This window comes from Erinaceus europaeus, chromosome 10 (assembly GCF_950295315.1).
Source record: "Erinaceus europaeus chromosome 10, mEriEur2.1, whole genome shotgun sequence".
Lineage (NCBI taxonomy): Eukaryota > Metazoa > Chordata > Mammalia > Eulipotyphla > Erinaceidae > Erinaceus > Erinaceus europaeus.
The window spans coordinates 100,195,907-100,222,541 of NC_080171.1; the positions used below are offsets into that span (position 1 = coordinate 100,195,907).

Consider the following 26,635-nt stretch of genomic DNA (forward strand, 5'->3'; position numbering starts at 1 on the left):
GACAGAAAAACAGAAGAATCTCTAAAGACAGCTTCCAACTGTAGATCTGGGACTTACTGCAGGATCTGGGCACCTTCTGGGTCCCTCTTCATCTGATCCCTGAGGGCTTTCAGAGCACGCAGTCCTGTGGTCTCTCCTAGAACTGCCACCATATCTGAGAGGAAAGAAATCAGGACAAAAGGGGGATATGACTGTAGGTAAGTTACCGATCTGGTCTGAGTCATAGTTTCCTATGACATGGAGAATGTCTAGTTAGTTGAAGATTCATGTTCAATACTGAGCAAATTTCCCAGCACACAGGAAGGGCTTGGTGTATCTATACCAATCTATTGAGGTGAGGTGGCTGTGGTCAGCACAGCACTCTATATAGAGAGAGTAAAGTCACTTTTCACATCCATTGTCACAGTACAACATTGTTTCCATTGACGGGTACAGGCTTCGACATCTGAGAGTGCCTGGTTTGAGTTCTGGCGCAAGCACATATAGGTGACCTTGTGCGAAGTGCTTCATATTGCCAAGTCTCAGTGTTCCACTTTATGAAGTCTGGAGAACACCTTTTTTATAGGGTGAGGGTGGGGGAGGTAGCATAATGGTTATGCAAGACTTTCATGCCTGAGGCTCAATCTCCCACATCATAAGCCAGAACTGAGCAGTGCTCTAGTAAAAAAAAAAAAAAAAAAAAAATTTTTCTCATAAGGTCAAAGTGAGCAATCAAGAACACCGTGCAGATAAAACACTGCATAGGTTGAAACCAAAACAATGAGTGGGCAGCAGGACTGTTTTTTATCCAGAGAAACAGTACTTTATAGTGTTAACAATTTTGGAGGGGGTGATTCATTACCCTACCGACATTTATTATTTACTGTGTGCTGGGCATACAGCATCCAAAATGTTGCCAATAAAAAAAAAAAAAATCGGGAGTCGGGCTGTAGCGCAGCGGGTTAAGCGCAGGTGGCGCAAAGCACAAGGACCGGCATAAGCATCCCGGTTCGAACCCCAGCTCCCCACCTGCAGGGGAGTCGCTTCACAGGCGGTGAAGCAGGTCTGCAGGTATCTATCTTTCTCTCCGCCTCTCTATCTTCCCCTCCTCTCTTCATTTCTCTCTGTCCTATCCAACAACGACGACAACAACAATAATAACTACAACAATAAAAAACAACAAAGGCAACAAAAGGGAATAAATAAAATAAAATAAAAAAATCAAGCAGTCACGGTCACTGAATTTAAAGTTTTCATTTCTAGTGTGATGTTACCATTTGATGGGTGCTTACAAATCATTTGTTAGGGTGCGGGAGATAGCATAATGGTTACGCAAAATAACCCTCATACCTGAGGCTCCAAAGTCCCAGGTTCAACTTCCTGCACCACCATAAGCCAGAACTGAGCTCTGGTCTCTCTGTACCTAGTTTTTTTTCCTTTACAGTACAGAGAGGTTGATAAATGGGACAGAGATAGAGAGGGAGACACCTGCAGACCTGCTTCACTGTCCCTGAAGCGTTCCTGCTGCAGGTGGGGAGTGGGAGCTGGAACCCAAGTCCTTGTTCAGCTCCTTATTCTTAGTACTATTCATACTTAATTTGGTGCACCATTGCCCAGCCACCATCTCTCTCTGTATCTATTTTCATTATAATAAAACAAAAGTCATCTATTTAGCCTCAAGGGTCTCAATGTTTATGGATGCTATACTCATGAACAAGTTTAAAATACAGAACCTCAGATTCCACGCCCTTTCTTTTATCCACCCTCACGCATCCAACTAATTCGGGTCTAGCAAGCTAATTCGGGACTAGCAAGTTATTACTATTTGTCTTTCTTTTTAATTTTTTTAAAAAATCTTTATTTGATAGAGACAGCCAGAAACCGAGAGGCTAGGGGAGAGATGGGGAGATAGAGAGACAGAGAGACACCTGCAGCCCTGATTCACCACTTGTGAAGGTGGGGATCAGGGTATTGAACCCAGGTCCTTGAGCACTGTAACAAGTGAGCTCAACCAGGGGGCTCACCCGACCCCTTACTATTTATTTTTCCACCAGAACGCTGCTCAGTTCTGGTTCACAGTGATGGGGTGGCGACGCTGAGACAGGATCTGGAGCCTCAGAGCCACTGTACCTCCCGGCCGGCAAGCAACTTCGCTTTGGCTTGTGTGTGGCTACCGTCCTCCGTCGCTCACAGGAAAGAGGCTTTGCCAGAAGCCACGACCTGTCCGGGCTCCCGAGGCGGGAGCCGACCCCGCAGAGCCAGGCGGCCTTACCGTGCCGGTGCGGGTCGGAGAGCGCCATCCCCGCGGAGCCCGCAGCCAGCAGCGCCTTTTGCAGCGGGGAGGTGGGGATGTGCTCCGGGTAGAGCCGGCCAGCGCCGTGGCCCACGGCCCGGGAGGAGACATCTGCGGGGCAAGGACAATGTCGCGGTCAGACGCGCCCGGCGGGAGGAGAAGCCCGGCCGCCCCGCTACCCGCCTGCAGCCGCCCTCGGGAGGCCCGGGAGCCGCCGGGAGGGGCGCGGGGCCCGCGGCAGCCGCGTCGCCGTGACACCGGGCGGCGGCCCCTCTCCGGAGCGGGGCCCCGGGGCGCGCAAGGACTCGGGAAACCTCTGGGGACACACTCAGAGCCCCGACCCGACAGGCCTACGTCCCCCAGTACCAGCTGGAAACCCAGCCACCGAACTGCTTTCGACCTACTTCCACCGAGACAAAACTTTGCCCTGTTCGCGGTAAATTTCCAGGGTAGACAAGGGCTCCACTTCTAACCCTCATTGCTTCCCCACCCCCGCCCAGGACAGTGAGACGCGCACCTCTTCCGGCTGTCGTGCTCGGTGGAGCCAGTGCTAGGGACCATACTGCAGACTAGACTAGCACGTCACTTCCGCTGTTCTGGCTCGGCTTCCGCTGACCGGGGCCACAGGCTGCGGGCGTAGGGGCCAAAGGGCTGGTGCGGTTGAACGGAATCTTTTTAGCCAACAAACTCCCGGAGCTTAAATGAAAAAAAAAAAAAAATTCAATTAGAGTGCCAGGTGGTGGAGCATCTGGTTAAGTGCACACACTACAGTGCGCAAGGACCTGGGTTCAAGCCCCTGGTCCCCACCTGCAGAGGGAAAACTTCACGAGTGATGAAAGCAGGGCTGCAGGAGTCTCTGTCTTTTTCTGTATCTCCCCCTCCACTCTTAATTTGTCTCTATCCGATAATCAATAAAAATTTAAGAAAAATGCAATCAGTGGTATTAGTGACTTTCAAGATATCTGGGTACAAAAAACATTGCAGTATTGGTAGTGAAGACAGAGGCAGTCTAGGCAATACCAACTATAAAATCTGAGGTAAAGCTAGATAATTAGGGAAAAATAGGAGTTAAGAAGTTCAGAAATGGGGGCCGGGCGGTAGCGCAATAGGTTAAGCACACATGGCGCAACGCACAGGGACCCGCATAAGAATCCCGGTTGGAGCCCCCGACTCCCCACCTGCAGGTGGTTCGCTTCACAAGCGGTGAAGCAGGTCTGCAGGTGTCTATCTTTCTCTCCCCCTCTCTGTCTTCCCCTCCTCTCTCCATTTCTCTCCGTCTTATCCAGCAACAATGACAGCAATAACAATAATAATAACAACAACAACAACGATAAACAACAAGGGCAACAAAAGGGAAAAAATAGCCTACAAGAGCAGTGGATTTGTAGTATGGGCACCGAGCCCCAGCAATAACCCTAGAGACAAAATAAATAAATAAAAAGTTCAGAAATTAGTATTTCAAGAAGGTCCCGTTCAGTTGCATCAGGTAAGCCACTAAGATGTCAGGAAGAAACCGAAAGTATCACTGAGTTTAGATTCTCTAGTAATTAATAAGTGAGAACACAGAAGTCAGAATTGGAATGCACTGGAAATTATTTGAGGAGAGAAGGAAAATAGCAAGGAAACCACTTTGAGAACTATGACCATGAAAGTATGGTTTGGTAATAAGACAGGGATAGAAAGTTAGAAAGGACTAATGTGGGGTCCAGCACTAGCACAGTAGGCTAAGCGCACATGGTGCAAAGTGCGAGGACCCGCGCCACCACCGACTTGAGGATCCCGGTTCCAGCCCCCATTTCCCCACCTGCAGGGGAGTCACTTCACAGGCAGTGAAGCAGGTCTGCAGGTGTCTGTCTTTCTCTCCCTCTCTCTGTCTTCCCCATCTCTCTCCATTTCTCTCTGTCCTATCCAACAACGACATCAATAACAATGATAACTACAACAACAATAAAAACAACAAGGGCAACAAAAAGGAAAAAAGAAAGCAAAATTTAAAAAAAGAAAGAAAGAAAAGATTAATGTTTTGATTGGCTGTAAGATGAAAAGCTATAACCGGGGGCCAGGCAGTAGCACAGCAGGTTAAGCACACATGGCCCGAAGCACAAGGACCAGCCTAAGAATCCCTGTTGGAGCCCGCAGTTCCCCATCTGCAGGGGGGTCACTTCACAAGTGGTGAAGCAGGTCTGCAGGGGTCTAGTTTTCTCTCTCCCTCTCTGTCTTCCCCTCCTCTATTTTTCTCTGTTCTACCCAACAATGACGACAGCAATAACAACAAGGGTAATAAGAGGGTAAAAATAGTCTCCAGGAGCAGTGGAATCATAGTGCAGGCACTAAGCCCCAGTGATGACCCTGGAGACAAAGAAAGAAAGAAAGAAAGAAAGAAAGAAAGAAAGAAAGAAAGAAAGAAAGAAAGAAAGAAAGAAAGAAAGGCTATAACCATTGAAGTCATCTATTTTTTGTTGATTTACACTAACATTACAGTAAGAATGGCACTTTTTTTTTTCTGCTCAGCAAAAGAGCATTACCATGTAATTTTTCAATTCCCTTGAACTGAACATAAATGTCTCTCACTCTGCTGGGTAATGAATAAAAAGGACCAAAGTCATCTGATGACCCAATTGTCTTCTTAGCCAAATTGATTCCTTTAGCTAAGAAAGTGTCTTTGAACTGTTTGGTCCTAGGAAACAGTGGTATTTGGGCTTTGGCATTTCCAGTCATGGCACTTTTTAGGTAATCTTTAAGGCTTTTTCTCCTACTCACATCTGAATTAGTTCTGACTGTAGAAGAGGATTCATCAGTTTACTGGAGTCGCTCAATGCTATTATGCGACAATTCTTCATTTACCACCTTGTGAGAGGATGAGTTTCAATTCCTATCTTCAGTAATCTGAAAGATTTCTGCAGGCTTTCAAAGTATAGAATCTGTGAAGGAGAGTCGGGCGGTAGCGCAGTGGGTTAATTGCACGTGGCACAAAACACAAGGACTGGCTTAAGGATCCCAGTTCAAGCCCCCGGCTCCCCACTTGCAGGGGAGTCACTTCACAAGCAGTGAAGCAGGTATGCAGGTGTCTGTCTTTCTCTCCCCCTCTCTGTCTTCCCCTCCTCTCTCCATTTCTTTTGTCCTATCCAACAACGATGACATCAATAACAACAATAATAACTACAACAATACAACAACAAGGGCAACAAAAGGGAAGAAATAAATAATTAATATTAAAAAAAGAATCTGTGAAGAAGGTTATATCACACAAAACATCAGCTTCTGGTTCATGAGAGACTGCTTTATGCCTGCTCAGTTTCTTTGTATATTCACAATGAATCCAGTTGAGTCACTTGCAGCAGTGATGCTGAACCTGTCACACATTTTCTAAACAGAGATCTTCAATGGCAATGGCAGTTGTATCTTCTGTATGTTCAGAGATTTGCATGTATTTTTGTTCCAGATCAACTTGAGCTAAAAAGAGTTTTCGGCAGTTTTCATAGTCACCAAACACGTCCTCCTCACTGTCATGCTGGAAAGGAAAAGAAAAACATGGGGGCTGGGCGGTTGTGTGGCAGGTTAAGCACACATGGCACAAAGCACAAGGACTGGCATAAGGATCCCGGTTGGAGCCCCTGGCTCCCTACCTGCAGGGGAGTCACTTCACAAGTGGTGAAGCAGGTCTGCAGGTGTCTATCTTTCTCTCCCCCTCTCTGTCTTCCCCTCCTCTCTCTGATTTTTCTCTGTCCTATCCAACAACAACGTTATAACAGCAATAACCACAAGAACAACAAAATGGGGAAAATAGCCTCCAGGAACAGTGGATCCATAGTGCTGGCATCGAGCCCCAGCAATAACCCTGGAGGCAAAAAAAAAAAAAAGGAAAATAAAAACATTATGGTCAATTCTATTTTCATTAATAAAAATTTCAGCTTGAGGTTATATCATGTATATAATTATATAATCAATATGGATCACAGACTTAAATGTAAATCAGCTCCTAAAATAGAGACTATTATCATTTTACAAAGGAAGAAATTTTACTCTTCCTGGTTCTCAAAGTCTGCGCCTCCATGACTGCTCGCCCTCTTTCTTCAGGTGGCCTGGTTTCTAAAACCCAGGGTCCTGCCCAGCAACTGGGAGGGGGGAGGCTGAGACTTGGCTTTTCCTGGATGTTCCCAAAGGTGGAGCTGAGAATACTTCCCAAACCAGGGACTACAGCAGAGACAGAGCAGACCGTGGGATTATATGATCAAGAAAGAACCTACAGTTTTCAGGAGCTGAACACTGAAATCAAGCAAGTTGTTTATACACCTCATCACAGACCCCTGCAAGCGTCAACCCGGCTTTGACCTAGCACGTTATGATTGGACCCTCCTCAATCGCTATCAAACAGGCCATGGCCAGTGCGCCACTATGTTCCATCGCTGGGGAGCCAGAGACGAACCGAACTGCCCCTGCGGCTACAGACAGACTATGACCCACATAGTCAACGACTGCCACCTCTCAAGATTCAAATGAGGTCTCAAAACTTTACATCAGGCTCAACCTGACGCTGTTGACTGGCTACGGAAGAAGGGCAAACGCTAGAAGAAGAAGAAGTATAAGACCTGAATTGTGAGACCACAATTTTGTTCAGAAAAGCAGTAATATTCGGTATGTTTCTGTCTCCACAAAAAAGATTTTGCCTCTTCTGGAGATTGTCGGAATGGTCTGGGAGGTGGCACAGTGGATAAAGCATTAAACTCTCAAGCATGAGGTCCTGAGTTCAATCTCCGACAGCACATGTATTAGAGTGATGTCTGGTTCTTTCTCTCTCTCCTCCTATCTTTCTCATAAATAACTAAATAAAATCTTGAGAGAGAGAGATTGATTGTCAGATATCCCTGATCCAGGAGGGGCCATGGCTAAGGATTAATTCCATTCCCTAGAGTCTCACCCCTCACTCTATGGGAGCCCTGCTCTGTACTGTAGACTCAGTAGTAAAAATGGCAGTTGGGCCTGCAGGGTTTGGGGTCTGAGTTCAGACTCTGAATCTGGCCCCCAAATTCAGCTTTCTATGGAGGTGCTCAGAGTCAAGATGGGAAGGGTTCAGAGGGTCTGGAGTCCTCTTCCTGAGAGCTGGAGGTGTTTCTGAGGTCTCCAGCCTGGCCCCCATTCTTCTTCTTCTTCTAGCGTTTGCCCTTCTTCCGTAGCCAGTCAACAGCGTCAGGTTGAGCCTGATGTAAAGTTGAGACCTCCTTTGAATCTGGAGAGGTGGCAGTCATTGACTATGTGGGTCATAGTCTGTCTGTAGCCGCAGGGGCAGTTCAGGTCGTCTCTGGCTCCCCAGCGATGGAACATAGTGGCGCACTGGCCATGGCCTGTTCGATAGCGATTAAGGAGGGCCCAATCATAACGTGCTAGGTCAAAGCCGGGTTGACGCTTGCAGGGGTCTGTGATGAGGTGTTTGTTCTTTACCTCAGTTGACTGCCAACTCTGTTTTCAAGAGTCTGGAACAGAGAAGTGCAGTGTAGGCGCAGGGGACCAGATTGGATGACGAGATGTCAAGCGTTGGACAGGGTGGGCGAAGATATCCGCGTATATTGGCAGGTCCGGTCGAGCGAAGACGTGGGAAATGAACTTAGATGATGCCGCATCCCGACGAATATCTAGCAGGGCAATGTTGCTAAGAACTGGCAGCCATGGAACCGGGGTGGAACGGATGGTTCCAGAAATTATCCTCATGGAAGAATATAATTTGAAATCGACCAAGTGGACATGGGGGCTACAGAACCATACTGGGGCACAGTATTCTGCAGTGGAATAGCATAATGCCAGAGATGATGATCGTAGTGTGGAAGCGCTCGCGCCCCATGAAGAGCTGGCCAGTCTTGCAATGATGTTATTCCTCGCGCCCACCTTTGCTGCAGTTTTTATGAGATGTTCGTGAAATGAGAGGGTGCGATCGAGAGTAACGCCAAGATAGACTGGCTGGGCTTCATGCCGGATTCTCGTATCGTCAAGCTGCACATTAAGCTCACGTGAGGCTGAGGCATAGTGTAGATGGAAAACAGATGATACCGTTTTTGCAGTGCTAGGGATTAGTCGCCATTTTTTACAGTAATCAGATATCAGAGACATGTCTTTCGTGAGTGTTTCCTCGAGGATGTCAAACTTGGATGCTTGAGTTGCACAGCAGATGTCATCGGCATAGATGAACTTCCTTGAAGAAGTTTCTGGAAGGTGATTGATGTAAATATTAAATAGCGTAGGAGCCAGAACAGAGCCCTGGGGGAAGCCACTTGAGACAAGTCTCCATCTGCTAGACTTGTCACCCAGATGCACCCAGAATCTTCTGTTTTGGAGAAGAAATGATATAGTGTTGGCCACCCATGGAGGCAGGCATCTTGAGATCTTGACTAGGAGACCATGGTGCCAGACCGTGTCATAGGCTGCTGTGAGATCAACAAAGACAGCACCTGTCTTTAAATTCTTCTGGAATCCATTTTCAATGTAAGTTGAGAGGGCCAGGGCTTGTTTGCAGGTAGATCTTCCTGGTTGGAAACCAGCTTGGGCGGGTGATAGGAATTTCTCTGTAAGAGGAGAAATATGTGACAGAAGCAGCCTCTCAAGGAGTCTGTAACACACGGAGAGGAGAGAAATTGGTCTATAGCTGGCGGTCAGTGTTGGGTCTTTCTTTGGTTTCAAAACTGCTATTATCTTCGCACGACGTCAAATTTTGGGCATAGATTCGGATTCCAAGATGTGGGACAGGAATGAAGTGAGCCACTTCTTTGCCGCGGGGCCCAAGTTAAGAATGAGTTCTGGGGTGATGTTATCATAGCCAGCAGCCGTTCCCGGTTTAACCTTCTTCAAAGCGTCTTCCAGTTCAGACAGTGTAAAGGCCCCATTCTTAATTCCTCCCTACTCAAGCTTCACTCATGAGCCGTGCTCCTTATCTCTGCTCCCTAATTCCTGGGAATAAGAACTCTCTCCACAGTGGCCTTACCTGGGTCTGTTCTGCGAGCTAGGTGGGACCCCAGGCCAGAAGATGGGACCAAGCAAGCCCAATAAGAAGCCTCCTAAAAGGATTGTCCTTGGGGGTGTGGATGTCTGTACTTCAGGGGCCAGACACCTTGGCCTTGCTACCTGCAGTAAGTTTTTTGTGTGATTGCAGACCTAGAGGTTGAGAAGGGCTGTGGGGTCTGGGTTTTGCATGGGCACACCCAGCCCCATGGGCTGATAAGGGTGCTGGATGGGCAACTGCTTCCCCCAAAACTCCTAGAGTTGGCACACTGCTGGGGCTTGGGGAATGGTGGAGAGGGAAGGGAGGAGGTCAAAGTGGCGGGGCACACACAGTCGTCCTGGTCCATTCCACAGGCTGTGTGCCCTCTGCCCCCCAGGAGCCCAGGGTAGTGGGGAGTTGCTCTAGGCAGAGACTGGCTTTGCGTTTGCATTTGTCTCTTTACTGGTCAACTTTGCACAGCTAGCTTGCCCCTGATGTGAGGAGCCTGGTGCTTCTGGGGGCTGTAGTTGGGGCCCCAGGAGAACAGGTTCCTGTATGTTTCTGAAGGAACGGTGCTAGGCATGCACTGTCCTTGTTGTGAACTTGGGCTGTCTTGAGGGTGATTGATGTGGGGCTCCTGAGTGGTGTCTCCCAGCTCATGTGACTGTCACATAGATGGCAGCAATCCCTGTGTATCCCACTGTGCCCCCATGCATCCCTGCACTGAGCCCCTTCTCCCCTGCATGGCTTCCTAACTCCAGGCTCTGTTCGTGACAGGTGGCAGATGCTAGACCACCTTGCCCAGCAGCAGACCCTGTCTGCACCACCAAATTCCCACCCTCTGGTGATGCAGAATTGGATGCAGACAGCCTCTGGCCTGCATCTGTCATACACCTGCAGGTTTGTTTCCCTTCCCTCCTGCCCCACCTTGGCTCAGCCCTCTTTTCAGGCTGCTCTCCCTCACACTTGGGGTGGCTCAGCCTCTGTTGCTAGAAGCCAGGGTCCTTCCCAGCCACGGGCAGGGATGGGGGCTGGAGGCAGGAGAGTGGTAAGAGCCAGCTCTTCCTGGCTGTCCCAGAGGTGGGAGTTGGTGGCAGGGAGCTGGAGTGGCCCGGTCTGCTCCCCACACAGCCTCCAGAGAGCAAGAGAGCCAGTGCTGCCCTTCTCCTGGGTGCAGCTGGAAACCTTTGCTGAAACAAGAGCTAGTGGAGACACTGAAGGGCCAGGGGACACCTTGATCATCACAGAACATGCCATTTCAGGGGGCAGAGTGTGAGGGCAAGCAAGAGGATTAGGTCCTGACTCACTCTGCAGTATCAGACCTAAGGTGGTAAGATCTGGCAGTTGCTCAGAAAATGGCCAGTATTCAATGGAGTTATGTCCTCATAGTCAAACTCTTCCCCTTGAGTGCCAATCTGGAAATTCTCAGAGACCCTTGAGCCTGAGGGGGCCTTGGGGTGGAAGTATACCCCTGCCCCAGGGCCTAGGACAACACTTTTGGGAAGCCCTGCTGTCTGTCTCCTGTTGAATCAGATCTGGTTTAGGGACAGAGATCATACAGACACAGTTAGAAGTATAAAGTCAGGACCCAAACATCAGTTGCCCACTTGGTGCCGAGACATTAGGTGGGAAAGCTTCACAGCACTCAAGCCCTTTCCCTGAGAACTGTGGTATTTTTCAGTGTTCTCCAGCCTGGTGCCCTCTCCCACTCTGTCCCTATCTCTTCAAGCCTCAGTCATCAGCCACACCTCAGTCTCTGCCTCCAAGATGAGCTGAACACTAGATCTTTAGCAACAGAGGCCTGGCGTGTGTGTGTGTGTGTGTGTGTGTGTGTGTGTGTGTGTGTGTGTGTGTGTGTGTGTGTGTGTGAGAGAGAGAGAGAAAGAGAGAGAGAGAGAGACAGAGAGAGAGATATGCTGGATGGCATGGATGGTAGGCCCAGAGATGGGTCCAGGTAGATCCATGGAGGAGGCCTCTAGGAAGCTGGTCCCCTGGGCACAGGAGTTTGAGCTTTAGGGCAGACACCTGCCCTCTGCTCACTAGGACAGATTTTTTGGCAGCACTTGCAGAGCTAGGGGTTGAGGTATGAAATGAGGAGAGGTTGACCAGTGTTTCCAGGAGCTCCCCCTGGCTGGAGGAGCCTGCTGCTTTCCCTAGAGTCCTTGGAGGCAGCTGGCTGGCTTGGAGTATGTGTGTGATGGAAAGAGGAAAGATTGGGTGGAGGTTGGCAGGGTCCACACCAGTGGTCACATCCAGAACTGCCCCAGGAGCCCAGAGAGGTTGAAGGAAGTCTGTGAGGCAGATCCTGGCTTTGTTTTGTAGATGTCTGTCTGCTGGCCCAGCAGCACACATTGCTTGCCCTTGTGTGACAAGCCTGGTAGCATCCCAGTGTCACATACTGGGCTCCAGGGAGAACAGGCCCCTGGTCCTTGAGGAGCAGGGACTGGAGTGAGGCTGGTGTCCTGTGACTCTGATTCCAAACCCCGCTGCAGCAGCCATCTACCCTGCACCTCTCCACCTGCAGTCTCAGTGTCCTTTACCCACATCGCTTCTTTACTCTGTTCCTTTTCATGACAGGTGGAGGCAGCAGGAGCACCTATCCCAGTGGCCGACCCTGCCGGTGATGCAGCTATTTCACCCTCTAGTGTCTCGCTCAGTGACGCAGGTGGCTTAGAATCTGCAGATATTCAGCCCACCCAGGTTGGTTTTCCTTCCCTCACGCCCTGTCTGTTCAGCTGTGTTCTGAAAGTTTATATCTTTGTGGCTTATCTTTACCTTTCTTCAGGTGGCTCCTCAGTTTCTACCCAGCTACTGGGAGGGAGGGGGGTCTGAATCCTCAATTTCTTTGCTGTTCAAAAGTGGAAAGTGATGCCAGTGACCCCTGACTCACATGTGACTACCCACCTAGTGGTTTTTCCTTCAGATTTTAAGATCTCCCCCCTTTTTATCTCTCCACAACAGAATCTTGAAGTTGGTTGTGACATGTGTCCTAGAATTGATTTTCATGCGAGTATGTCTTCTACCGAGAATCTTCATCAACTTTCATTACAACTGAATGGTCTTGTCTCAGAGGTGTACTATAGATTATAGCCCAGATTTGAAGAACTGTATATTGAAGCACACTTCAATGTGATTACACTGATGTTAGATTTCTTATTTTTAAAATGTTTTTCAAATACTTTTATTTATTATTAGATAGAGACTGAGAGAAATTGAGAACGGAGGGGGGATAAAGAGGGAGAGAGACAGAGAGACACCTTCAGCCCTACTTCACCATTTGTGAAGCTTTCCCCTTGGGGGCTTGAACCTGGATCCTCCCACACTGTAATGTGAGCATTTAACCAGATGCGCCACTGTCTGCCCCCAACTGATGTTAGATTTCCAAATGGATAGAATAATATTTTCAAGGAGTCAGGTGGTAGCGCAGCAGGTTAAGTGCACATGGTACAAAGCACAAGGACTGGTGTAAGGATCTTTTGTCTCTCCTAGCCCTCACCTTTGGTCAATGGGGATGAGGTGCTCTCTTCAGCTGACTTGAAAAGTCTGGAGGTAAGTGATCCTGGTGACTAGCCCCCTCCAACTTCTTTCTCCAGTGGAGACTGGGTACCCCTCTGCCTACTGAGTCAGCTCAGACATCAGCAGACCCTAACGATTACTTTCTCTACCTGTCTCTTTTCCCTTCTCCACCTTTTCCTTCTGTTCTGCCGTGTGCCTCAGAGCCACTTACGAGAGTTATCATTGTAACTGGACTACAGCAATATAAAAAACAATGAACTTTTTCAGATGATTAAAAATTTGGTAAGAGTGCTATGGGTTCCATTTCCACACTGCCAATTTGAGACTTGGAAGAAATGGGCTGGGGGTCCTCAGTGCCAAGGGAGGGTGGTGTTCTAAGGGGCCCAGGGCCCAGCTGGAGGACCTCAGAGAACCAAGCATGCAGCACAACTTTTCTGCAGCTGTCCTCTCTGTCTTTTGCTCTCCAGACCCTCCCTTGTTGAGTTTTTGCTCCTGGTCTGTTGCCTCTAAAGAGAAGCCCTAGAAGGGTTAGGGTGTTCTGGTCTTGACAGAGGGACTAATTTATTTCAACCTCTTGAACTATAGACACTTTTACTCTCAGGGCTCCAGTTTCCTGAGGAGGGGAGATTAAGAGTGTGTCAGGGTCTCCTGCAGCTCCCTAAGCCTTTCCTTTTCTTCTTCTTCTTTTTTTAAATAAATTTATTTCTTTATTGGGGAATTAATGCTTTACATTCAACAGTAAATACAATAGTTTGTACATGCATAACATTCCCCAGATTCCCATTTAACAATACAACCCCCACTATTTCATACATCATTTTTCATGGACCTGTATTCTCCCCACCCACCCACCCACCCCAGAGTCTTTTACTTTGGTGTAATACTCCAATTCCATTTCAGGTTCGACTTGTGTTTTCTTTTCTAATCTTGTTTTTCAACTTCGGCCTGAGAGTGAGATCATCCCATATTCATCCTTCAGTTTCTGACTTATTTCACTCAACATGATTTTTTCAAGGTCCATCCAAGATCGGCTGAAAACGGTGAAGTCACCATTTTTTACAGCTGAGTAGTATTCCATTGTGTATGTATACCACGACTTGCTCAGCCACTCATCTGTTGTTGGACACCTGGGTTGCTTCCAAGTTTTGGCTATTACAAATTGTGCTGCCAAGAACATATGTGTATACAGATCTTTTTGGATGGATGTGTTGGGTTCCTTAGGATATATCCCCAGGAGGGGAATTGCAGGGTCATAGGGTAGGTCCATTTAATATATTGGCTGTAGCTCTTTCAGTAGAAGTTTGATGTATTTAGATGGCTTCTCATTGGGTGCATAGATATTAATAATTGTTAAGTCCTCTTGATTGACTGATCCTCTGAGCATTAAGTAGTGTCTATTCCTATCTTTTTAAATCTTATCTATTTTAAAGTCTATCATGTCAGATATGAGAATAGCTGTTCCTGCCCTTTTTTGTGGGCCATTGGCTTGTATGATAGTTTTCCAGTCTTTCACTTTAAATCTGTGTTTGTCTTGTTGAGTTAGGTGAATTTCCTGTAGACAACATATTGTTGGGTTGTGTTTTCTGATCCATCTTCCTACTCTGTGTCTTTTAATAGGTGAATTCAGGCCATTGATATTTATTGATATCAAAGATTGAAGATATTTTAACGCCATTCTTGTAGAGTTTTAGAGTATTTTGATATATGTCCTATTTGTGGTGGTTTGGTTGTTTATAGGAGACCTTTCAGAACTTCTTTCAGGGCAGGCTTGGTGATGGTTGCTTCCTTCAACTGTTGCTTATCTGAGAAGGTTTTGATGCTTCCATCTAGTCTGAATGACAGTCTAGCAGGATATAGTATTCTTGGCTGAAAGCCTTTTTCATTGAGCACTCAATAGATATCTTGCCATTCTCTTCTGGCCTGTAGTGTTTGTATGGAGAAGTCTGCTGCTAATCTTATGGGTTTTCCTTTGTAGGTGACTCTTTGTTTTTCTCTTGCAGCCTTGAGGATCCTTTCTTTATCCTTATTCCTTTCCAATCTAAGTATGACATGTCTTGGTGTCTTTAGGTCTGGGTTAATTCTGTTTGGGACCCTCTGGGCTTCTTGAATCTTTATGTCTTTGGTGTCGTCTAGACTAGAGAAATTTTCAGCTATTATGGCCTGGAGAATGCTTTCTTCCTCCCCTTCTCTTTCTTCCTCTGGTAAGCCAATAATGCGTATATTGTTTCTTTTGAAGTCATCCCATAGGACTCTGTTGTTGTTTTCAGCATCTCTTAATCTCTTTTTGAGATCTCTTACTTCTTTTTTAGTTGTCTCTAATTCATCCTCAATCTTGCTAATTCTGTTTTCAGCCTCATAGATTCTATTCTCTCTGCCCTCTACTGCTTTCTGGAGTTCATCTATTTTGTTGCCCTGCTCTGATACTGTTTTAGCTTATTCAGCTAGTTGCCTTCTTAGCTCAGCAATTTCAGCTTTCAGCTCTCTAATAACCATGAGATAATTAGAATTTTCTTCCATTTTCTCATTTGTTGTTCCTACATTTCTGATTACAATTTTTTCAAATTCTTTACTCACTCCTATTATTATTTCCTTAGCTAATGTTTGGATGTTGAACTCGTTTTGTGCTTCACCCTCTGGAGGAGTTTTAGCTGGACTCTTGTCCTGGTTCGTGTCTCCAATATTTTTTCTTGTTGTTTTAACCATTTTATATATGTTAACAGTTTTTTCAATCCCTGAGTTGGAGCTCAGTGGTGTAAAAGCCTCTTTTTTTTTCCTTCCCCTAGGCTATGGGAGCCTGAGGGCTTTTAAACTATCAATAGGCTTCTTAGCTTAATCACTGACTCCTGACCAAGAGATAAAGCAGGGTGTGGCAGAGATAATCTAGTGGTTATGCAAAGAGACTTTCACAGCCCCTCAGCTATGCCACCGAGGTATAGGTCTTCTCCTGAGTTTCCCGGTTAGATCTCTGTCCCCTGGTGTCCCTCCCTGTTGCTGCTCCAGATTCTGAGGGTAGTAGCAATGGAGACTCAGAGTTGCACTTAGTGAGTCTCTGGGGAGTCCTTTCCTCCCTTCAGCTGTCCCCTTGTTGTGGAGCAGACTGGAGGTGGTGTCTCCACTGATAAACTGTTGAACTGTTAGCAGCCACTTAATCTCTCCTTAGGCCCCTCTCTCCTCTCTGTCACCAGCCACGCGTGTTTGTACTCACGAGTGATTTACTGGGTTCCTGTGGTCATTCTAGTCCTGTCTTGTTTCGGTCCGGGTGGTCTCCTTTGGTATTCCTAGTTGATCCGGGGGAGAGGAGAGGAGAGGAGAGGAGAGGAGAGGAGAGGAGAGGAGAGGAGAGGAGAGGAGAGGAGAGAAAGCGATCTTCTTATTTTTTTTAAAGTTATTTATTTATTTATTTATTTTCCCTTTTGTTGCTCTTGTTGTTGTAGTTACTATTGTTGTTCTTGATGTCATCATTGGATAGGAAAGATAGAAATGGAGAGAGGAGGGGAAGACAGAAAGAAGGAGAGAAAGATAGACACCTGCAGACCTGCTTCACTGCCTGTGAAGCGACTCCCCTGCAGGTGGGGAGCCGGGAGCTCGAACCCGGATCCTTAAGCCGGTCCTTGTGCTTTGCGCCATGTGCGCTTAACCCACTGCGCTACCGCCCGACTCCCAAGCCTTTCCTTTTCATTCCTACATCCTTTCTATTATGAGTAGGGCCGGGCCTAGAGCATAGATTCTGTAGACACCTGTGGGGTGAATGCACCTTCCAAATCATGAACTGGCATAGTTAGTTGTCATTCCCCTCTCAAACTCCTTTTCTGGTGGGTTTGTGTCAAGGGAATTCAGATTCAGACTCTGACTTCTCCAGCTACGTGCAAAACCATCCAAAACTTAAAGTCTCTTCTTGGGACTTTAAGGAGAACTTGCCAGTTGATGACTCCCTGGGCCTGCCTGAGAACTTCTATTTCAAACTCATTCCTGGCCCCTACTCTTTTTCTGGATCTGGGAATGTAGTAAAGAGAGACAAACATCACTCACTTGCCTTTGATTCTCCCTACAGAGACAGCAGAATGAAGATATTTTGAATCAAAGGGGAAAAAGTAATGTGATTTCTTTGCTCATTAAGATATAAGGGTTAGGGAGTTGGGCGGTAGCGCAGCGGGTTAAGCGCACATGGCACAAAGCACAAGGACAGAGTAAGGACCCTGGTTCGAACCCCCAGGTCCCCACCTGCAGGGGAGTACCTTCACAGGCTGTAAAGCAGGTCTGCAGGTGTCTGTCTTTCTCTCCCCCTCTCTGTCTTCTCCTCCTCTCTTCATTTCTCTTTGTCCTATCCAACAATGAAGACAGATAACAATAATAACTACAATAATAAAACAACAAGGGCAACAAAAAGGGAATAAATAAATAAATATTTTTAAAAAGATATAAGGGTTCATTCTAGTCTTCTTTATTCCAACCTGGAGAAATAAAGTGTCCCTTGGTGTCCCCTCCAACATCCACCCCACACCAGTAATCCACTCTTGCTGGGGGGTTGTCCCGGGCCATTGGTTGCATGCTGGGGGTTTACTCTGCTGTTTCTACTCTGCCCCCTCCCAGTAAGGGATGTGTTTTCTTTCTTCACAGGAGAAGAAGGACTTTGAGCAAAAATTTGCAAAGGAACAGGGGGCTCTTAGAGAGCAGTTACAGGTGAGTGGACCACACTCTTCTCCCCTCTGAAATGTTTCCTGGCCTTGTTCTCAGTGTGTTTGACATCCCCCTCCTCCCCTCCCAAGGCCCATATTCAGACCATTGGAATTCTTGTCTCTGAAAAATCTGACCTGCAGACAGCTCTGGGGCATACCCATCAGGCAGTAAGGAGAAAAGAAGGTAAGAATTCAGGCCCCCTTTCATCCATCCTTTGGTTTGTCCAGCCACTAAGCCCACAGTGAGATTCTTTCAGGGGACTCCGTTTTGTTCTCTGTCACCAGGAGAAGCTGAAGAGCTTGCTACTAAATTGCACACTTCAAGACTGCGGGTCATGGAGCTAGAGCGAACACTTTCAGCTGCTGCTTCCCGTCAGAAGCGGGCTGAGAAGGTGAGCCCCACCTCCTATCTATCCACTGGCAGCACAGCTTCCCTGACAAGGAGCGTGAACTTAAGAGTCCTTAATGCAAGAGGGAGGATTATGGCTGCCCATGACTATTTCTTACTGCCTTAAAGCCATATGATTATTAAAATAGTTCAGGCAGAGGGAGTTGCTGTGTGTGAGCTGAGGGTTGTTGTCTAGAGGGGGAGCATTGAATGCAGAGCAAAGTGTCAGTAACTCAGAAGGTGGGACAGATGTTTACAATCTACTTTTAATCTTCCTCTTCCTGAGACACGGTTATAATAGTAACTGCCTCCATTATTGGGAGTATGCAATAGGATTGTTATGGCAAACGCTAGAAGAAGGATTGTTATCGCAGCACCTGGCAAATCACTCAATAAAGGTTCATGTAGGGGTGATGATGCTAGGAAGAGCCGGTACGTTATTGACGCTGAGTATCCTGCTTGAGCTGTGACCTTACCTCTCTTTACCTACCTCTTCTGCCCTGATTGAATTCTTAACTAAAAGCAGATGCAAACATGGACCTGCGCGCGGTCCTTCTTTCTGTCTTCCCCTCCTCTCTCCATTTCTCTCTTTCCTATCCAATGATGACATCAAGAACAACAATAGTAACTACAACAAGGGCAACAAAAGGGAAAATAAATAAATAAATAAATAACTTAAAAAAAAAGAAAAGGAAAGGCTTAGGGAGCTGCAGGAGACCCTGACACACTCTTAATCTCCCCTCCTCAGGAAACTGGAGCCCCCAGGAGGTACTGGTCACGCCCATGCACTCAAGTCCCGCCCCCTGGAGCCTGGCTCCAGCTCTGCCCCACACTGCTCCTGGCCTGCAAGAGGGCTGGCTTAATGGTTGTGTGAGTGGTGTATTGCACCAAAGTAAAAAACTCTGGGGTTGTGGGGACAGTTCAGGTCCTGGAACATGATAGCAGAGTAGGACCTAGTGAGGGTTGAACTGTTATGTGGAAAACTGGGAAATGTTACACATGTATAAACTATTGTATTTTACTGTCGACTGTAAACTATTAATCCCCCAATAAAGAAATTAAAAAATATACATAAAGGTTATGTTAATCTCAAGTGTCTAAATTTATCCAACAGGGTTGCTAGACCTCAAATTGTGAGATGACTCGGTGTCAGAATTGTAAATTGACAATGATTTTTATCCTCACCATCCAGTTTTTCCTCTATTCTCTGTCAATCTGGAGATTCCTTGAAGGACCTGAGATCCCAGGGTCCATGGTTCTGAGTGTCCACCTCTTCAAAGTCCCCTGCCCTGATGCATCCTGTAAAGTCCTGCACCCACCCGGAATGCACTGATAGAAATCTGGTGGGGGAGGGAGTTGGGCTGCAGCGCAGTGGGTTAAGTGGGTTAAGCGCTCCCCACCTGCAGGGAGTCGCTTCACTGGCGGTGAAGCAGGTCTGCAGGTGTCTCTCTTTCTCTCTCCCCTCTGTTTTCCCCTCCTCTCTCCATTTCTTTTTGTTCTATCTAACAATGACGACATCAATAACAACAACTACAACAATAAAAAAACAAGGGCAACAAAAGGGAAAATAATAAATAAATAAATAAATAGAAATAAATCCACCCCCTTTCCTGGCCAATAGTTGTTTCCACTTCCCAACCCCACCAATTGTCCTTGTCACCAGTTACTGAACTCTTCAGGCCTCCTCACAGGCCCAGAGACATCAAGCTATGTGTCTGCAGCCACACAGCCCAGAGTCTGAGTCAGGAGCCTGTGCTCCGTGTGGTGTTGCCTCTGAATATACTCACAGTGCCTGTGAGTATCTGATGGGCCACATCCACATGGGGCTTGGCCCACATCCTGCTTCTGGTCCTGCCTCAAAGATAGAACGTCTTGATAACAGACTGTAGGAGCTAATCTCACATGAAGCCCTGCTTGCTTCCCTTCTTCATCCCACCAGCCCCTTTGCAGATGAGCCCAGTGAGGGACCACTGCCCACTGCCACAGGAACCAAACTCTGTCACACATGCTTTGCATGAAGGAGGGAAGCTTTATTATGTGGTGAGTCCTCAGTTGGAGGACAAAGTATGTTACTCACATTAACCTCTCAGTTTCTTTGTTCTGTTCCTATAGGCATTTCTTATAACTGTATAGAAACAGAGAGGGAGAGAGAGAGAGAGAGGGAGAGAGAGAGATGCCATAGCACCAAAGTGCCCTTCAATATAGTGGGGACCAGGTTCAAACAAGGGTCAGACACATGGCAAAACAACACACTGTCTGAGTAAGCTATTTTGCCAGCCCTCTGGGGGAACGGTTTTATAGGTTAGAAGAGGGATCAGCAACTTCTTGTTTGCTAAAAAGGTGGCTTTTGGGTAAACAGGATCCTATCTTGAGTTGGTCTTTAGTTGTGGTTTGCTTTGAAGGCAAAAGACAAGCAGTAACAAGGGTGGGTGTGGGACTCCAGGCCATCAAGTCATCTGCCTTTTGGGGACTTGGTGGGCTTCTCTAGCTTCTGCAGTTTCTGTAAACAGCACAAGGGCACTGTGAGCTTCTGTCTAAGAAAACAGGTCTGTGTCAGGCCAGCAGGATAGGTGACCCTGCCTTTTTGGCTCCTGACTCCGACTCTGGGCTATGTGGCTGCAGACACATAGCTTGATGTCTCTGGGCCTGTGAGGAGGCCTGAAGAGCTCAGAAACTGGTGACAAGGACAATTGGTGGGATTGGGAAGTGGAAACAACTGTTGGCCAAAATAGGAGGCAAAGCCAATAGGCCAAGGTAGTTGCTTTTTTGTTTTTGTTTTACTCACCAAGACATCACTCCAGTTTGATTACACTACTCCTAGCTGACCTTTTTTTTTTTTTTCTTTCATATTGAGACCTAGAGGAAAAGGGAGAGACAGGAAGAGAAAAGGAAAGGGTCCAGGTAGTAGAGCACACAAGGTTCAAGGGAAGGGGGAAGCTTCATGAATGGTGAGGCAATGCTATAAGTCTGTCTGTCTGTCTGTCTGTCTCTTTCTCTCCCTTCCCTCTCAGTTACTCTGTCTCTATTTAGAAGAGAGAATGAAAGAGAGAGAGAAGAAGAAAAAGAAAAGAAATGGGCACCAAGAGCAGTGGATTCATTGTGTAGGCACTGAGCACAGTGATTATGGTGGCTAAATAAATAAACAAGAAAGAGAGACACCACAGCACTGCTCTGCTGTTCACGGAGCTTTCCTTGCTCTGCATGATGCTCCCAAGTGGAACAAGAGGCTTCAAACCTGTGTCATCACAGCATGGCTGGTGTTACCTACTTTACTCATCAAAATAACCTCTGGCAGCCCTGTGCCCCAGCCACCCCAAACACTGTGGTAGGTTTGCTTCAAGCCCAGCTTCCAGACAACCTTAACTCCCCTACAGCCCTCCAAAGACATGGGCACACATGTGTAGGGTACACACACACACATGCATGCACACACACACACACACACACACAACTTCCCACTATGCTGGTGTCCCCAACTTCTCCCATGAAGGCATTTGGGGGCACTATACCTGGCTGATGATCCGTGCACTTGTAATTATGTTCACCTGATACAAGTTTGTTGACAGAGCCCCAATACATGCCTCTCAAGTCTCTGCTTGGACTTCTGCAGTCCAAGCACTTAGAGGTCCTGAGCCTTGGGTGACAGGAAAAAAGATACCAGGTTCGGGGACAGGTGGTGGTGCACCTGGTTGAGCACACATGCTACAGTGCACAAGGACCCAGGTTTGAGCCCCCAGTCCCCACCTGCAGAGGGAAAGCTTTGCAAGTGGTAAAGCAGGGCTGCAGGTGTCTCTCTGTTTCTCTCCCTCTCTATCACCCCTTTCCCTCTAAATTTCTGGCTGTCTCTATCCAATAAATAAATAAAGATAATTTAAAAAAAAAGAAATATATCAGGTTCAAGGGAAGAACAATGAGCTGCTGACAGAGCTTCAGGTCATTCAGCTTGCCCCTTCCTATTGCCTGTATCGTTTTGAGTAAACCCCCATCTTTCTCTCTCTCTCTCTGGGCCGTACAGTCAAGGAGACTTTAAATGGAGCTCTTTCAAACTAGTCAAAGCAGAAATAACATACTCAGGAGTGTGGGGAGGGTTGGGAAGGGACTAGTTTTAGACTCATTTCTGTTATTTACTGGCTGGGTAACATTAAGGAATTCATATTAACTTTCTGAGTATCAATTTCCTTGTTTCAAAAATCTGAGGAGCCAAGGATCAGTGATAGAGGGCAGTGCTTTATAAGTTTGAGGCACCTGGGTTTGATTCTTAGCACTGCATAAGTTAGAGCCATGCTCTGTGTTCATTCTTTCTCTCTCAATAAAAAAAAAAAAAAAGTCTTAATTTAAAAAATTGAGGTAGAGGGAGATAGTATAATGGTTATGCAAAAAGACTTCCATGCTTGAGGCTCCAAAGTCCCAGATTCACTCCCCAGCACCACCAAAAACCAGAGCTGAGCAGTGCTCTCTGATCTGTCTCTCTGTCTTTCTCTTTGTATCTCTCTCATTAAAATAAAGCAAGGGAGTTGGACGGTAGTGCAGTGGGTTAAGCGCACGCGGCACGAAGCGCAAGGACCAACATAAGGACCTCAGTTCGAGCCCCTGGATCCCCACCTGCAGGGAAGTCACTTCACAAGCGGTGAAGCAGGTTTGCAGGTGTCTATCTTTCTCTCTCCCTCTCTGTCTTCCCCTCCTCTCTCCATTTTTCTCTGTCCTATCTAACAACAATGACATCAATAACAAGAACAATAATAACTACAACAACAATAAAAAGGGGCAACAAAAGGGAATAAATAAATTATTTAAAAAATAAAACAATATATTTGAAAAAAATTTTGTATAATAGCTCAAGGATGTTTAGAATACTAAATAAATATTCCTTAATATTAAGAAGTCATGCATGCATTATGCCCCACTTCCTCAAATCATGTTAAGAGGAAATAAGTCAGAAGGAGAAGGAAGACCACTGGGCAATCTCACTCATAGGTGGAACCGAAGAATCAAAGCCAGGATGGTACAGAGTGACCCCTTAGTGGACTGTGGTCTTTCTCAGCAGATCCAGAGAGTCAGGGGGAAAGAACTTGTTTAAGGGGGGCTAGAGAGCCAATGTCCTATGGCAGAGGAAGAGGATGGTTTCCGTGCAGGGGGAGGTGTGCTGACACTCATCTTGGGGAGATGTGGAATTGTACCCCAATGACAACAACCCTATTAGCCAATTTTTCCTCAATAAAGTTTTGTTGTTGTTGTTTCTGATTTGTTTTGTTTTAGATAGAAACAGAGAAACAGAAAGAGTAAAAGAGACCACAGTACTATAATTTTCCTCAGTGCAGTGAGGGCCGGGCTGGAACCTGGATCACACACATGGCAAAACAGTACACTAGTCAGCTGAGTGAACCAACTTCGCCAGCCAAAGTGATTTTATTTTAGAAGAAAAAACCCTGTGAAATAATAGTTTTTAAGTGTGAGTGAGTAGATGCACCTTGGGTCGGGGAGATAGTGTAATGGATTTGCAAAAAAGATTTCCATGCCTGAGGCTCCAGAGTGCCGGGTTTAATTCCTAGCCCTACCACAAGCCAGAGTTCAGCAGTGCTCTGGTAAATAAGTAAGTAAAACCTCTATTTTAAAGACATTAAAATCTGAAGAAATGGGTGTGTTTGCCCTCATGATTATAATTTTGTGCATAGTACACAATCAGTTTGTGCTAGAATGGAGAGAAGACCCAGAGGCTTTTGGGCCGCCCCACCTCCTCTCTTCCAGGAACTGCCACCTTTGGCTCTGTGAGCTGGCTTTTTTTCTTTTTTGCTGTTTGTTTGCCCCTAGCATTTGCACATCTCATCTTTCTGAATAGGAAGCACAGCATTTTTAAATAAATATTTTGTTTATTTAATGAGAGAGAAATAGAGTGACCAGAGTACTGCTCAGCTCTGGCTTATGGTGGTGCTGGGGATTGAACCAGAGACTCCAGAGCTTGAGCCTCTGGCATGAAAGCGATTTGCACAACCACTATGCTATCTCCTCAGCCCCAAGACACACATCTTTTGAGGCACTTGTTTTTGTTCCACTACCAACCCCATGTACACACTACAGTAAACTGGTGTTTAGCTCTGGATCCCTCCCCCCATTTCCTCTCCTCCATCACCCACCCACTGAAAAATTCATTTACAGGGGCCGGGCAGTGGCACAGCTGGTTAAGCACTTATAGTACTAAGTACAAGGATCTGAGTTTGAGCCCCCAGCTCCCCACCTGCAGGGGAGACACTTCATAAGTGATGAAGGAGGTCTGTAGGTGTCTCTCTTTCTCTCTCTCTCCTTTTAGAAGAAGGAGGAGGAGGAGAGGAAGAGGAAAAAGAAGTGGAAGAAGAAGGAGAAAAAGAATTCACTTACAGTCTGGGACTATGGTCCTTGTCATACTTTAGATTTATGCATTTCCTTATGCAACTCACTGTGTTTCAGCTCTCTAAGTTATGTAATTAATATTTGTATTAGTGATTTAATGGTGGTTTATAAGGTTTCAGGGTACAATTCCATGCCTCAGCCACCACAGTTCTGTGCCCCTCCCTCCCCCCAGTGTTAACCACAGAGTCCTCACTTTCAGTCCTCCATTTACAAATCACTTTCCATGTTTATAGGATTTCTCTTATGTAACTCTTGGGAGTCCAGCCTTGTGTTTCCTTCTGTTTGTCTTGAAGTTAATATTTATTTTTTATTACAGCTTTATTAATACACATAACAGATAAGCAATAAAGTACATGTACTTAGTATGTACAATTTGATAGATGTTTTGATAATATCACCTGGGAAGCCATCACAACAGTCTTGAGGCCAGTCAGACCATAAATAGATTCCTCACCATCCCATGATCTCGTCTGGCTCACTCTTCTGTGTTCACACCCTTTCTGACACCCCACCCTCTCAGGCAGCCTGTGAGCTCCATCCTGTCACTATATACTAGTTTGCATCGTCTGGGGCTTTATTTTATATAAAGTAAAATGTGAAATCACTCACTGGGAACTCATTTTCCTGGTTTATTTCATTCAGTCTCACTATTTATTATTTTTAAAATATTGTTCTTATCTTTTATTTCTTTAGTGGATAGAGACAGCCAGAAGTTGAGAGGAAGGGGGAGATAAAGAGGAAGAGAGACAGAGAGACACCTGTAGCCCTACCTCACCACTTGTGAAGCTCTCCCCCTGCAGATGGGGACTGGAGGCTCAAACCCCGGTCCTTGTGCACTGTAATGCGTGTGCTCAGCCAGGTGCACTACTGCCCAGCCCTCCAGTCTTGTTATTTTAAGATTTGTCAAGTTATTGTCTGTGCCAATTCCTATTTATTGCTGAATAGCTATGCACCACAACTTGTTAAACTATTCATCAGTGGATGGATATTGGAGCTAGTTACTGTTTTTTGCCTCCTGTGCTTTTAAAGATGTGCTTATTTATCTTAGTGAGAGAAAGAGAGAAGCCAGAGTTCCTAGTAAACACATTTCCTTAAGCAGATAAATGTTTTCCTGTTGAAGAGTGGACTAGCAGATTTGCCATAAGTTATTGGTGCAGGCTTATTTTAGAAGAACTGTGACACTTTATTTTCTTTTTAAATATTTAGTAATAAGAGAGAGAAGAGCATCATTCTGGCACAAAAGATGTCGGGAACCTGAAGTAGCAAAGGTCTCATGTTTACTTCCCAGCTCTACCATAAATCACAGCTGAGCAATGCTCTGGCAAAAATAAATAAATAAATAAATAAATGTAAAACAATAATAAAAAAATAAATATTTCAGGGACATACTATTATATCCATGGTGTGTGTGTGTGTGTCTATAAGTCACTGTACATACCACCAAAGTCCTATGCCCCCCTAAAGCAATGTTTTTTATGATTATATTTTAATTTTTTGATTTTAAAGGGAATGTTATTTTTTGTTTGTTTGTTTAATGAGAGAGATACAGAGAGAAAGATATAAATGGAGAAAGACCAGAACACTGCTCAGCTCTGGCATACGATGGTACTAGGGGTTGAGCCTGGGATCTTAGAAGCTCAGGCAGGAGAGTCTTTTTCAGAACCATTAAGCTGCTTTCCCCAGCCCAAAAGCTAAACTCTCTGCTGTGAATTTAGTACAGAGAAAGTGTCAACATGCATGATTAACCCATCATTTTACTAAGAAATGTCTCATCTTGTTCATTTTCTTCTGTGGAACATTCTCCCCCAGTTATTCTCCCACCATAGTTAAGCAGACAAAGCAGAAGAGCAGCTTTCACTCCTAGTCCCCACCACTCACAGTCCCGAATCCTCGAGCAAACCGTTTAATCCTTCTGGCCCTCAGAAGAGTGAAGAGTGAAGGAAATAGCATGACCTCAGGGTTGGTGGAAAGGTCAGGCAAGAGGGCTGGCACCGAGTTTTGCAGGTGAGCCAATGACCTTTTGGACAGCTGGTGGGGCTTTGGGTCATCTAGCACCTTTCCTGCCAAAGGTCTGGTTGGCCAGGTCTCCTGCCCTAAGCGCATGATGGAAACAGGCTGGAATGGGAGGAGACCAGAATCAGCTTCCCTGGGTTAGGCAGGGTAGGGCCCCTAATGTCTGTTTCTCGGTTCTCTCCACGCCCAAAGACGTCTCTGGGCTAGATGGTCTGGTAGAACTGGCCACGTCCTCTTCCAGAGGTAGAGGAAGAGCCGGCTCTCAGGCTGTGCAGGACACTCCCCAAACCTCCCTCCAGCCAGCAGCAACAGTTCTCCACCCTCCAGCCTTCATAGTTCCTGTGCAGTGCCTAAATATGATTATCTAGTGCCATCTGGAGGACTCATGAAGTATGACATGTTTCAAGCCTAGTTCTCTG

At 46.3% G+C, this 26,635-nt stretch overlaps 1 protein-coding gene and 1 long non-coding RNA gene across 2 annotated transcripts; one reads left to right on the forward strand and one right to left on the reverse strand.

Moving 5' to 3' along the window:
- Nucleotides 1–53: 53 nt before the first annotated feature.
- Nucleotides 54–11,785, reverse strand: LOC107522837 (ubiquinone biosynthesis protein COQ4 homolog, mitochondrial-like). Its single transcript, XM_060200798.1, has 5 exons — nt 11,780–11,785; nt 5,645–5,783; nt 2,456–2,599; nt 2,252–2,383; nt 54–154 (listed from the first exon to the last, which is right to left on the reverse strand). Exons 1-5 carry the CDS (start codon nt 11,783–11,785, stop codon nt 54–56), a joined length of 522 nt encoding a protein of 173 aa, XP_060056781.1.
- A 438-nt stretch (nt 11,786–12,223) lies between these two features.
- Nucleotides 12,224–17,437, forward strand: LOC132540772 (uncharacterized). Its single transcript, XR_009551915.1, has 4 exons — nt 12,224–12,311; nt 12,729–12,788; nt 16,807–16,851; nt 17,379–17,437. It is a non-coding gene; the product is annotated as an uncharacterized LOC132540772 (long non-coding RNA).
- The last annotated feature ends 9,198 nt before the right edge of the window (nt 17,438–26,635 follow it).